General features: G+C 64.5%; 2 protein-coding genes across 2 annotated transcripts in view; both read right to left on the bottom strand.

Moving 5' to 3' along the window:
* Positions 1-1,284: 1,284 nt before the first annotated feature.
* Slc38a8 (solute carrier family 38 member 8) lies at positions 1,285-12,411 on the bottom strand. The gene is made up of 11 exons (XM_048355037.1): positions 12,295-12,411; positions 11,555-11,750; positions 9,990-10,188; positions 8,680-8,812; positions 8,484-8,585; positions 6,922-6,979; positions 4,042-4,156; positions 3,657-3,804; positions 3,226-3,431; positions 2,780-2,831; positions 1,285-1,378 (listed from the first exon to the last, which is right to left on the bottom strand). Exons 2-11 carry the CDS (start codon positions 11,741-11,743, stop codon positions 1,285-1,287), a joined length of 1,296 nt encoding a protein of 431 aa, XP_048210994.1. The 5' UTR covers positions 11,744-11,750; positions 12,295-12,411.
* The window catches only part of Mbtps1 (membrane bound transcription factor peptidase, site 1), a 54,936-nt gene continuing 45,158 nt past the window's right edge, over positions 3,545-13,322 (bottom strand). The window contains exon 24 of the transcript XR_007212269.1: positions 3,545-3,560. The gene's annotated coding sequence lies outside the window, so the exon portion shown is untranslated. The remainder of the gene's footprint in view (positions 3,561-13,322) is intronic.

The raw sequence follows: 13,322 nt of genomic DNA, 5'->3' as shown, positions 1-13,322 counted from the left end.
ATGGTGGGGCTGGTCGGAGGGCTGGCGCAGCCCCGCTGCCACTTCCTGTGCCCTGGCAGCCGGCACGCCCTGCGCCACCCCCGGCAGGGCCCCCTTGGCCCCCTCAGCCTCGAGTGGGGCGTGGACAGTGTGGATGGGGAAGGTAGCCCAGTCCTCGTGGCCTCACAGTGGAACGGGCACTGTGCTGTCCACCGCCCATCTCCGGGCGCCACGAGCAGGGCATCAGGACCTGAGGTCCGGTGGGGGGGGGAGTGGTGGCGGGTGGGTACAGGGGTTCCCTTGGGGGGGTGGGAACATGGCAGAATGTGCTAGAGACCACCAAACTACCTTTAGGGGGTGAAATCTTGATATGCGTTGCTCCCCCACTTCCAGCACTCATGCAGGTGAACATGTGGGGGAAATGGGGACCTGTCACTACCCCCATACAGTCCCGGCATGCCTGGCTCGCCACCCCTGAGGAAGTGTCCCGAACGCCAGCCCCCGCGGTGCTGGGCACCGCCTCTGCCCGCCCCCCCTCCCCCTTCCCCCCCCCCCCCCCCGTGGAGGGGCGGCTCCCGCCCAGCTTTCCTGGGTTTGGAAGGGAGCAGAGCCCACTGCGCTTCCTGGGGCTCCTGATGGGCTCCCCGCCTCGGCTCGCAGTTCTGAAGGGAGTGGCTTGGGTCCACCACACCCCCAAAGGCCTCCCCGGCCCCCCTGGACTCCACACCCCACTGCAGGGTTCTTGGGCCTCAGTCCCTACTCCCTTGGCCAGCGTTGGCCCTCAGGAGCTAAGTTGGGGTCCTAACTTGTGAGCTTTGGAGAGGGGCTGTGCGCACCCCCATTGGGCAGTGAAGACGAGATGCACGTGGAGTCCAGGTAACAACAGCACCGTCTTTCAGGATGAGCCCAGCCGGCCAGGCGTCCCGGTCAGAGGAGGGGTCTGCACGCAGGGACGGCAGCCACGCGCCAATGCAAACGGGCCGCGGAGGGGCGGGGTCGCGGAGGGGCGGGGCAGCAGGGGGCCGCGGAGGGGCGGGGCCGAAGATGGGTGGGGCTGCAGGGGGCCACGGAGGGCCGTGGGGGCGGGGCCGTGGAGGGCCGCGGGGGCGGGGCCGAGGAGGGGCGGGGCCGCGGGTCTGCAGTTTCAAGCCACCAGTCATGCTCACGGGTCTCGGCAGCCCCAAGAGCCCGCTGCTGCCCTTCCTTCCGCCGTCCATCACGCCTGGGCGGTGGAGTGACTCAGTGTCCCCGTGGGAGCAGGAAGCCACACTGGCCTCAGGCTGGCCACAGAAGCCACAGTCACTCCTAGAAGAGCTCCAAGACAGCCATGGCCGTGCTGTGCCCGAAGAGGAAGGTGCCGAGGAGCACGGAGAGCGCCCCCCACAGCTCCAGGCAGCACCTGCGGAGGGAGGGACGCCCCCTCAGTGCCCGCTCCAGCGTGGCGCCCACGGCCCAGCACGCGGCGCCTGCACTTCCACGCCAGCGCGGGGCCCATCCTGAAGGAGGAATCCCTGCTCACCTTAGTTCCCTTGTTCCTCCCCAGTAATTTTCCAAAGACGTGGGGGACGCAACGCTTAGCCCCGCTTCCTCCCCACTGCACACCTGCTGAGTGGCCCCTCCCCGGGGTCCAGGCACAGACTTCCTGTGAGGCGGCCGTGTCTGTGCGCCCGTGGGCCCGTGACCAGGCAGCCGGAGGATCGCGGCAATAGCTGGGATGCCAGAGACTCCGCCCCTCAGCAGAGCCCGGAAGGCCCCTCTGCCCGGCGTCCCAGAGCCATTGGAGAAAGAGAACCAGCTAGAAAGCCCATCCGTGAAGAGCTGTTGAGCTTGGACCACAGGGAAAAGGGGCGGCAGCTCGCACGGAGCGCTGCGGAGGACAGGCTACCCGGGGCCAGATGGCCGGGGCCAGCTGCCGCCCTCAGTCGGGCTTAAAGACGCCCAGAGCAACTCTTCCCAGTGTGGAAGGGGCCAAGCCACGCCCGAGGCTTGAGCAAGGCCAGCTCGGGGTTCACAGAGCCGGAGGACGGGGGCCCTGAGCGCAAACACCGACAGCCACAACCTCACTCACTCCAGGCGCTCAGGATGACGGGCCGCGCTGGCCGCGTCCCCCAGAACCCGTGGGACCCGACTTGAAATGAGTCGTACACATGTAATGACCCGAAGGAGGCCATCCTGGCGTCGGGTGGGCCCTACGTAGAAGGATCTTTGACAGCCAGAGACAAGAGAGAAACCACATGAAGATGGCGATGCCCACAGGGCGAGCCAAGGGGCATCTGGAGAGCTGGGGACAGTGCGGACCTGCTGGCCTCTTCCCGTCTCTGCCTCCATAATGGATGGGGGGGGGGGGCACAGTTGCCCTAAGTGGCGACCTGCAGTCATTATGCAGCCTAGAGCCAGCACGGCGCCTGCCTGTCTCCACCTCACTTTTCGCATCTGTGCAGTGGGAATAAGGTAAGCACGGGGCCTCAGAGCCAGAGGGTGTGAAGCCAGCTTCCTGGCCTCCTCCTCTGCAGGGTGGAGGCGCCCTGGCCCCCCATCAGGACCTGCTACGCGGCCACGCAGCCAGCTACCAGGCCCCTGTGACTCGGGAGAGGCCTGCACCCCAGTCCTGCCCTGGGCTGAGCGGCGAGGGGAGGAGGTGCCACCGCGGGCCCCCTCGCAGACCCCGGAAGGCTGGTGGACAGGAGCCGGGCATCGCCAGCCAGACCAGGCCCTCCCACCACACACGGTGGCTTCTCAGATATGGAGGAGGACGGAGAGCACACGCCTGCACGAGCCACGCCTCGCGGGGGACACTCACTTGACTCCTGGTCCCATGGGCTCCACATCCACGGCACAGATGAGACACAAACCTGTGGAGGAGACGCGGGTCACTCTGATGTCCCTGCCAGACCCAAGAGCGCCCCCCAGGGGCCCCAGGGGTCCGCCAGGGCTTTCCCCACAGGTGGCCCTGGCTCAGTCCTCCTGGGAGAGGTGGCCAAGCATAGCAGAAAAGGCCCGCTGAGAGTTCAGGGGGCTGGGTGAGGGCGCCAACTCAGCACCCCAAAACAACACAGCCAGAAGCCTGGTAACGACCGGCCCTCAGGCCTCGGCCTCGGCCACAGCGGCCCAAGCCCAGTGCCCCTCCCTGTGGCTGCACCCATCCGGGTGTCCTAGTGCTGTCTACCCTCGTGGGATTAGAACCTTCCAGAACCTTGAGCGCTCACACAGGGAGCCTATGCAGAGCCCAGGAGGGCAGCCACGCACCCGGGAAGATGAAGATGAAGAAGGTGCTGATGCCGCCGATGATGCCGGTGATCTGGCCGAGGTCGGGCAGGACCAGGGCCATGGCCAGCGTCACGGCCACCCACAGGACAGTCAGCGGCACCCGCACCCACGGCCCCGAGGGGTCGGCCAGCACGGGGGGACCCTGGGAGCTCCAGGTCCTCTTCCAGATGTCCTGCATCACAGACCTGGGGGCCACAGAGACACGTCCGCCTCTCAGCACCTAGCAGGCTCCGCTCTCGCTCCCCAGAGACCCCAGTCTCGGGGATCCGAAGTCCCTGGGGAGCAGGGTCCCCCCAGAGCAGGCGGGAAGGCCCGGCTCAGATGCTGGCTCGCTGGGGACCGGGGCAAATCGCCCGCACGGTGCGCGCGCCTGCGGTCCCGCGTCCTCCGGAGGACGAGGGCCGCCTCACCTCCCCAGGAAGAGCACGATGGGGTACACGGTCACGATGGAGACCACGAAGAGCACACGCGCCACGAGCACAGCCATATCGTCGCCAGGGTAGGACATCAAGATGTCAGAGGCTACTTCCGTCCCAAAGGTCAGGAAGCCGTAAACCCCTGCAGGGGAGAGCAGGGGGCCAGGGAGCTGTGTTCAGAAAAGTACCTCTTCCTCTCAGCACCTCGACATACTAATGGAAGGTTCTAGAAGGGATTCTGCTCTGCTATTTCCCAAGGGTGTCCAGGCCTCAAACTGAGCAACAGACTTGCCCCTGCAATGAGCTCAGAATGCAAAGGCCCGGGCCAGGCACACGGCAGGCTCTCTCCCCTCTGCCCCCCAACCCGCGGGCACCCCACCTGTCAGCAAGTAGATGAGACAGCAGGCCAGCAAGGACAGCGCGGAGACCAGGACCCAGTGGGACAGGCTCTGCCGGCGCATGCTGCAGTAGATGGACACGGCTGCCTCGTGGCACTGAAAGGCGGAGGCGCGGCTCAGGGGGGCGTGGGAGGAGGGGCGCCGGGGCCCGGGGTGTCCCCAGCCGCTTGAGGACCGCAGGACGCTCACATGTGCACTCACATCACGTGAGAAAGACCGGACGACCCCACGGCCGGCATAGGAGAAGCTCACAGGTGCAGTGGTAGGTCGAATGGCAGCAACGGAGCCACGACCCCGAGGTTCAAGTCCTGGGCAGGGCTCCTGGGCCTTCTGCTCCCACATTTGGGGAGGAGGTGGTTTCCGGGGGGAGGGCTGCCCTGGGCGCTGGGGGGCCCTTGAGCACCTCCCGCCTCCGTCCTGCTCATAGGCTCCACGAGTGCCCACCTGAACGCTCTCCAATGCCCCCGGGTTCACCACGGCCCCCGTGGGGCCCTGGTTGTGCGGTGTGGAGGGTGGGGTGCGGTCTGGGTGGGCTGAGGTGGGTGCTGGGAAAGGTGGCGACAGCCCGGCAGGGACTGGCACGGTCTCGTGGGGCTAACACGGTGACACCGTGAAGAATCTCACAGGGCACAGACGCGGCCGATGCGCAGGGCGTCCCGGCCCCGGCGTGTTCCGTGCTCGAGGGCTGCGAGGAGAGGCTGCCGCCCCATGTGCAGCCCTGAGTCTGGACCACTCAAGATGGGAGCCAGGTTTGGGGGTGCCGTATCTCTCCCTGAGCTTAGACTGCCTGCAAGCCTACGTGTGGCCTTGGGGCTCTTGCCTGAGCTGCCCCCCCCCCCCAGGGCTCCCCTTCTACAGCCTCTCCCCTCCCAGAGCACATCCCGTCTCCTCCCACAGTGCCACGCATTCGGCTCTGCCTTGTCCGTGGACACCCCAGCAGGTCACACCCCCCTTCCAGGCTCCTAGCCCTCTGAAAAGGGGAAGCAGTGTGCGCCCCAGGGCGGCCACTCTGCGGGGAGCCCAGGCTCGGAGCCTGGCCAGAGCCCAGGCTCTGGAAGCAGAGGACCAAGGGGGGCGGGCAGGAACCCCACAGGGGCGCTGGGAACAGGGCGATGGCCACACAGCTCTGCGACCACAGTGAAACCAATCAGCCGATGAGAAGTAGATCTCAATACAGCTATTCAAAAACAAAACCCAAGCCAGGCACCAGTGGCGCTCGCCTGTCACCCTGGCTACTCAGGAGGCTGAGCTCCGAGGATCTCAGTTTGAAGCCAGCCTGGGCAGGAAGTCCGTGAGACTCTTACCTCCAAGGAACCACCAGGAAACCAGAAGTGGCGCTGTGGCTGAAAGTGGTAGAGCGCTAGCTTTGGGTGAAAAAGCTCAGGGACAGCGCCCAGGCCCTGAGTTCAAGCCCCACCACTGACCAAAAGAATACAAATAAATAAAAATAAAACCAAACATGAGCTGGATGCTGGTGGCTTATGCCTGGAATCCTAGCCCCACGGGAGGCTGAGATGGGGACGATTGTGGTTTAAGGCGCCCAGGCATACACGAGACCCTGTGTCCAGCCCAGGCCGGTGCAGTGGCTTGCGAGGCGAATGTCAGGAGGGGGGGAAGGGGGCTGCCTTGGTGCTGCGTGTGTTTGGGGGAGAGAGGACACCTGAGAAGCAATGCCCACCTCCATCCGGCCTCACACAGCCCGTCACCCTCCTCCTGCCCATGGATCCCCCACCCCTGACTCTCCGAGGCCCCCTGGAAACCACAGACAGCCCGGTTGCTAGGGGAAGCGGAGGGGAGCCCGGAAAAGGCGAGCGCAGGCCTGCGGAGGGCAGGGCAGCTCAGTGCGGACGCCGCTGACAGCGCGCGGGCCCGGGCAGCTGTCACAACACCGGCCGAGCCGCGGAAACGCGAGACAGTCACGTGGCTGGGCCGAGCCCCGGCACAGTCAGTTAAGAGGAAGAGAAACGGGAAACTGGTTAGATGTTTTTTTTTTTTTGGCCAGTCCTGGGCCTTGGACTCAGGGCCTGAGCACTGTCCCTGGCTTCTTCCCGCTCAAGGCTAGCACTCTGCCACTTGAGCCACAGCGCCACTTCTGGCCGTTTTCTGTATATGTGGTGCTGGGGAATCAAACCTAGGGCCTCGTGTATCCGAGGCAGGCACTCTTGCCACTAGGCTATATCCCCAGCCCAGATGTTTGTGTTTTAACATGGTGAGGAGCCCGGACAGAGCGAGCCACGGGCGCGAGGCTCCCCTCGGGGGCTGCGCCCTGGCTCTGCTTCGCCGGTGCTGGTGGTTTGTAGGAGGCCGAGGCTCCTCGTCCCTCGGGTGAACCCTGGCGGTGGTCTGAGCGACCCCGGCTAGGAAGCCTTGAAACCGCAGTTCCCCGAGGCGGCGCGGGCCAGGCCCCCCGGCCTCCCTCAGCCCAGCCGGGCCCCGAGGGCCTCCCTTCCCCGGCTGCCTCCACGTCCTGCCTGGCTCCCCAGCCCCCCCGCCTGCAGTGGCGTCTGAACGGGTGGCTCGCCTTGGGGTGCTCACGCCTAGGACGGTCTAAGAATCCTGCCCCGCCCCACGAGCTTTACCCACAAGGCCTGAGGCGGAATCTCCTGCACCAGGTTCTGGGGCGCCCCCCCCCGCGCCCCTCCCCCGGCAGCCCCAGCTCTACAGTACGCCACGGTCCTGTGAGCCTTCTGCAAAGAGGCTCATGTCCCACGTCCCCAAGCGCAGCCGCTGACCCAGCACAGAGGCCCAGCTCGGCCCCCAGCCTGCGATGACAGCTGCGCGCGCCCCTCCCCCGCCCAGCGGGAAGCCACGCGGGCCCCAGGGACCCGGGCGCCTCGGGAAATGTCACCGTGGACGCTTACCTGAAACCCGAAGCAGATGGTAGGGAAGACGCTGAAGGCAGAGGCCCAGGAGGAAGGGCTGTGGGGAGACGGGAGCGGGGAGTGTGGCGGGCCGAATCAGCCCTGGACTCGCGAGGCAGGCGCTGGGCCGCTTGGGCCAGGCGCCCACCTTTCACTTCAGCCATTTTTCACACGGGGACTTGCCCTCTTTATGCTCCGGCGGCCCTCAGGTGTCCTCCCTCCCCCCGCCCCCAGTCGCCGCGGTGACAGGCGCACACGGCACACCCAGTGTACTGATGGAGATGAGATGGTGCTAACTTCATGCCTGGGTTGCTCTTGAACCGTGATCTTTCTCATCTCCACAGCCCCGCCAAGAGGCTGGATTTAACAGAGAGCAGAGAAGCATGGCCACGCGGGCTGTCGGTGTGTGTACAGTGTTTATGACCAGCTTGCGAATGGGAAGGAGGTTTATTAAATGCTGCACTTTCTAAATCTGGCTCTGCTGACATTTGGCAATGTGACATTCTCCACGTGGGCAGGACTTGGGCAAGGCAGCAGCTATGGGGAGCCCCCCCACCCCCACACACACTTGAGGCCGCCTCTTCCCCAAGCCGCAGGGGCCTGCGGCACAGGCGGGGCCCCCTCCAGCCACTGCACCTCCCACATCCCAGGCCGCTTTGCTCGCGTCCCCGCCACTAAGGGGACAGGGGCGTGCAAGTCCACAACTCTTGATCACACCCTCTCTGGGGCCTTTGCCAGGCAGCCTCATGTGCCAGCCTCCAGCGTGTGCAGAGACGTGTCCTGTGTCTGTCTGTCTGTCTCCCCGTGTGTGTGTGTGTGTGTGTGTGTGTGTGTGTGTGTGTGCAGGTATGCAGGAGAGTTGGATTGGGGTAGCCAGGATTACAGGAATGAGTCACCATGCCCATCTGCTCCCATTTCTTCCCCCGATCCCCGCAGAACACCAACAGTCGGGCGATCCTCTTTAAGAGAAAATCAGGTCGCACCCCTGCCACAACAGAACCCAAGTCCTTGTCACAGCTCCAAGCCCCTCCGTGATACCCTGCCCTGCTTCTGCCTGGCACTCTTTCCCCGGAAGCAGTTTCTGCTGCCTCTCCATGGGGGGCGCCTCTCCCAGAACCCGGAAGGCCACCTTTACTGCCTTCATCCACAAGCAGGTCTGGGTCCCGTTTCTTTTTCTTTTTGTGCCACCCAGGGCTGGGGCGCAGGGCCTGGGCACTGTGCCTGAACTTAATGGCCCAGGGCTGGCACTCTGTCACTTGAGCCACAACTCCATGTCTGGCTTTTCGTTGGCTCATTAGGATAAGAGTCTCACGGACTTCCCTGCCTGAGCTGGCTTTGACCCCTGACCCTCAGATCTCAGCCTCCTGAGTAGCTGGGATTCGGGGTATGAGCCACGGGCGCCTGGCTCAGGACTGTGTCCTTTCGACAGAGAAAGGGGCCTTTGGGGCAGCTCCCTCCTCTATCCGAGCCACTGGGGGCCTCACAGGAAGGCCCCGGGCCTCCTCTAAGACCCCTGTGCTCCTCCCCATGGGAAGCCATGGAAGCGGTTCTCACAAGCTCACCTTGGCGAAGGACGGGGCTCCCGCAGCAGACCCTGAGGCCGGAGGTAATACTGCACTGTGACGACCAGAGCCAGGTAGCACGCCGCCAAGGTGCCCAGGACGCTGCCACGCACACGGGACGCGTCAGCCGCCAGCCACTGCCGCCCCAGCCGCCAGCCACTGCCACCCCGCCCGGGGGAGGGGGGCAGCCCCGTACCTGGTGTACTTCTGGAACGCGATCTCCCTGGGCGCCGACAGGGGCAGGATGAGCAGTGTGGCCACCAGCGGCAGCGTGAAGCGCTGGGCAGCGTACCAGGGCGGGGGGGTCCCGAGCACGAGGGAGTCACACACTGGCAGGGACAGGGACGGGGGTTGAGGCGGCCAGCAGAGTGGACACACGGTACGGGCACAGGGCTGGCACGGCCAGGACAGGCTCCTCCGGAAGGCAGGAGCCGGAACCTCCCAGAAATCCATTCTGCAGCACTTGGGAGCTCTTTCCCGGCCCAGCCCTGCTCCCGTGGCACCCACGCGAGGGTGGCGGCACGCGGCCATTCGGAGAGAGCCACCCTGCGCCCGCCTTCCGTTCCCTGTGGCTGCTGCCCAATGGCCCGAATCGGATGCTGAAGAAGAGCTAACCCAAGTTGCTGCCCACCTGGGCCTAGTGGAAGCTTCCAGCATCCCACACCCACCAATCTACAGAACATCCATTCTCCTGACCCCTTGACCAGGCCACAGAACAGGCCTGACCAAATCACTCCAGGGGTGCTCTCTGTCCACGAGACAGAGACCAAGAAAGGATCTGGACAGCTCCAAGCGGCATTCAACAATCCAAACAGCCCATAAATCAAGGGAGAAACCACAGTAAAAAAATGTAGCCCTAGCTACTCAGGAGGCTGAGATCCGAGGATCGCGGTTCAAAGCCAGCCAAGGGCAGGAAAGAATCCTTGAGTCTCTGATCTCCAATAAACTACTCAGAAACTGCTGGAAGTGGCGGAAGTGGCGCTATGGCTCAAGTGGTAGAGCACTAGCCTTGAGTATAGAGAGGCTCAGGGACAGTGCCCAGGGCCTGAGTTCAAGCCCCAGGACCCACAAACAAACAAACAAAAATCAGCAAATACTTTGGCATGATAATGAAAACAGAATGTACTAGAACTGGTTACGATGCAGTGAAAGCAGCACTGAGAGGCAGAGTCGGTCTTACTAGGAGGCTAGAGCTGCGGCTGTGTGGGGGCTGTCTGTAGACACCCCAGATAAGGGAGTCACTGGGCTCTCTCAGCGAGGCATTCCTGCAGTGGGTGTTTCCCACCTGTGAAGGGGGTTATGGCTGCTGCACACCTCAGCTGCAGCCCGGTCCTCCCATGTGTGCACTCCATGGCGGTCACAGTCACTCTCCCTTCCCGGCGGCCCCTTTGGGAGCCTGGGATGGCCTTACCTCTGCCGTCCCCACCCCCTGGGGGGCACCCAGTGTCTGATCAACCTGCGGCCCAGAAGGCAACAGTGACACCCCAATGCCAAGGAAGTACTCACCCTTCTCCAGCTGGTCCCCGATCACCCTGAGGAAGGCCACCGAGATCATGAGCAGGTTGAGGAGGAAGCAGGCCTCGCAGAGCTTTCCCAGGGCGGGGCCGCACAGCCCGCGGACCACACCCTGGTAGGTGTCCTGCCCACTGACGGAGGCCGCGTAGCCCAGGATAGCCAGCCCACTGGTCAGGAAGACCAAGGAGACCTGCCAGAAGGACCCCAGCTGTGCTGCCGCGCGGCCTCTGCACCGACGGGCCAGGACCCTTCCCTCTGCTCGGTCCCCAGCCTGGGGACGTCTGCAACTGCGATCCCAACACTGTTCTGCTTAGGCCGGCAGCAGACGGAGGAGCCCCTGGGGCGAGATGGCTCTCCCGAGACGGCTGGAGAGGCAGGGGAGTGGGGGGTTAGGGACACAAGGCAGGGCAGGCCTGCGTGGGCCCCGAGTCTGACTCTGCTGTTCACCTGCTGTGTGGTAAGAGGAAGACAGACAGTCTCTGCTGTGTCAGCTGTGGGATGGGCATAGGCCAGGGGTGCTGCTGACCCCTCCAGGGTGGGTGCTTCGGGAATAAGAGCCGTCCTTCCTGCCATCTTCCGCTGCCTCTACATCAGCGGGGAGGCTTTGTTCCACCATTATTGAACAATTTTCAGACATACAGGAGGGTTGCAACAGACCCAGCAAGCCATCCCTCCAGGGTCAGGGAGAAGCGCCCGTGGGCCATGCAGCCCCGCCCACGGAACCACGCCCATGTGAAGCTCCGCCCACCGAGCCATAGCCAGAGAGGCCACGCCCACTGGAAGCCCGCCCCTTTATTCCCCCTTCAGCGTGGCCCGAGAGCCGTGGGGCGTTGCCTTGGGCTGTGGTCCTTTGTGGCGATGGACACGCAGCACCCGCAGTCCCCCAGCATCCGCCCCAGTGCTGAGCGCCAGGGAGCCCTCGGTGTCTGTGCCAGTTAGCAGCTAGCCCTGCTGCCCTGCCTGGGGCGTGGCCCCCAGCACAGGGGACGCAGGGCGCACGGCGGGGAGCAGAGCAGCCCCAGCCCGTGAGTCCCCACGCCCAGTGCTGAGGACCACTGAGTGACAAGAAGGGAGACAGCAGTTCTGGCCACCGTGCCCAAGGAGGGTGTGGGCTGCGTGCACGAGGCCGGAGGAGGAATGCTCCAGGCGGATGTTCTACAAGTCTGCAAGGCCAGCTTCTAGGCCAGGCACCTTGGGCTTCCCCGGGCTCTCCCCGGACGGCCCCCCCAGGGCCACAGGGCCACCTCCTCTCCCCTCATTAGCGGGGAGGGGCCCAAGGTGCCATTCACAAGACGGTCATCTCGCAGAAGAGAGCAGAGGGCCCTACGTGGCTTTCCCGCGACAGCGCCCGCCTCGTGGAGGGCCCGAGGACTCACCAGCACCCCCAGGAAGGTGGGCAGCGCGCCCCCCGCCTCGTGGAGGGCCCGAGGACTCACCAGCACCACCAGGAAGGTGGGCAGCGCGCCCCCCGCCTCGTGGAGGGCCCGAGGACTCACCAGCACCACCAGGAAGGTGGGCAGCGCGCCCCCCGCCTCGTGGAGGGCCCGGGAACTCACCAGCACCACCAGGAAGGTGGGCAGCGCGCCCCCCGCCTCGTGGAGGGCCCAGGGGAAGTTGAGCAGACCGGCTCCCAGTGCGGACTTGAGGAGGATGAAGACGGCACCCAGCGAGGACAAACGGGGGGCGGCGGCGGCAGGCAGGGGCTTCTCGGTGAGGTCTCTGTTCCCTCGGGTCTGTCCCTCCATGGCTGTCCTGACAAAGGACAGGGAGGAGAGGCCATCATCGCGCCCTCTTCTCCTCAGTCTCCAAGCTTAACTAAGGTCTGAGCTCGATTTCTGCTCCCCTCGGGCCCAAGCCCCCCACCACACCCTGACAGATTCATCTGCCCTGTGACTTCTGGCTTCGCCCCTTCCCCTCCCACCTCCCACTTTCTATTTACTTATTAATTTAGCCAGTCCTGGGGCTTGAACTCAGGGCCTGGGTGCTATCACTGAGCTTTCGCTCAAGGCTAGCGCTCTACCACTTGAGCCACAGCACCACTTCTGGCTTGTTCTATCAATGTGGTGCTGAGGAATCGAACCCTGGGCTTCACGCTCACTAGACAAGCACTCTACCACCAAGCCACATCCCCAGCTCCCTTCCCAATTCCTGTCCCTTTATTTTCACTCCCGTGAGGTGACCCTGACCCCCTTCCTCCCCTCTTGTCCAAACCGCCAGCCTCCTCCTATGGAGCCTCCATCCCCCACCCCCACTTCTAAATGTCTGCACCCACAGCCCCCCAGGCCCCCCTCCTTACCACCAGGTACCAGACAGCCCACGTCTGGGCCACAGGGCTGGGTCTCAGACTTCCCCCTGGGACTTCAGATGCAGATGAGGCCACGCTCTTGGAGGGGGGGTCACTACCCAGCCGTCCACTAAGGGGCCCGGAGGGCAGGTTATGGATAAGATCAGGGTTCAAAGCCTGGGAAGACAGGGACACGTGGAGCAAGACCACCTATGCCAAGAGCTTCTAGCTCCAACTTCTGACCTGATCAGGGAGTCCTAACCCCCTACCTTCCAGGCCCCTCCCTGGGGTGGTGCTTGGGACTGAGCTCAGCAGGGAGCCACTGGGGGCAGGCCCACAGCAGAACCCACCCACCACAGGTCCCCAGGGTCAGCTTCTTCACAGCCTTTGCCACTGGTGCCCCTCTGAAGGCCGCACAAGGCAGGCCGAGCCCCCAGAGGGGCTCTGAGGTCACTTCCTCTCCTGTCCCTCCTCCTGCAACTCCCCTGCAGACTGAGCCTGGCCAGGCCGGGCTGCGATCCTGCGTCTCCAGGGATGCAGGCGTGCGTGTCACTGAGCCCGGCCGCTGCGCGTCCCCTGCGGCTGGGAGTAACAGGTGCACAGGGCTGCGTGAGATGCAGTCTCTTCGACCTTTATGCCTGGGCTGGCCTCAGACTTTCTCCCGTGGAGAAATCCTGCCATTGCAGGAGATCACCACCACACCCTCCTCGATTCCTGTGTGGGAAGATGGCCCGAGCACCTCGAAGAGGGCGGCGAGGCCACTGCAGGAGCCCGGGCTGGACAGGGCCAGGACCACAGGCAGTGTCCACACAGCTCCCCGAATGCTCACCGCCCCTCCTCCCAAACCCGGCCGCCTGAGAAAGAAGATAAAGGGCTTTGCATCAGGTCAAGTCAGCTGCTGGGCCCACCACCTATCCCTCATTAGCTGCTCATTAATGTGCATGACTTGGGAATTGGCCACTGGCCTGTGAAATCCCAAGTATCTGGAGAAAATCTCTTCATTGGGGCGGCATGGCCCCTCCGAGCGGTGCAGGGCGCCC

This window comes from Perognathus longimembris, chromosome 10 (genome assembly GCF_023159225.1).
Source record: "Perognathus longimembris pacificus isolate PPM17 chromosome 10, ASM2315922v1, whole genome shotgun sequence".
NCBI lineage: Eukaryota > Metazoa > Chordata > Mammalia > Rodentia > Heteromyidae > Perognathus > Perognathus longimembris.
Note: the sequence above shows the minus strand (reverse complement) of the source record. Positions and strands in the feature narration are given on the sequence as shown.

Coding starts and splice junctions, on each gene's coding strand:
- Slc38a8 (XM_048355037.1), bottom strand. CDS start 11,743: ATGGAGGGACAGACCCGAGGGAACAGAGACCTCACCGAGAAGCCCCTG. Junction 10,189..11,554: donor CCACCTTCCTGGTGGTGCTG/GTGAGTTCCCGG, acceptor TCCTTCTGGCAG/GTCTCCTTGGTCTTCCTGAC. Junction 8,813..9,989: donor CGGGGACCAGCTGGAGAAGG/GTGAGTACTTCC, acceptor TGTCCCTGCCAG/TGTGTGACTCCCTCGTGCTC.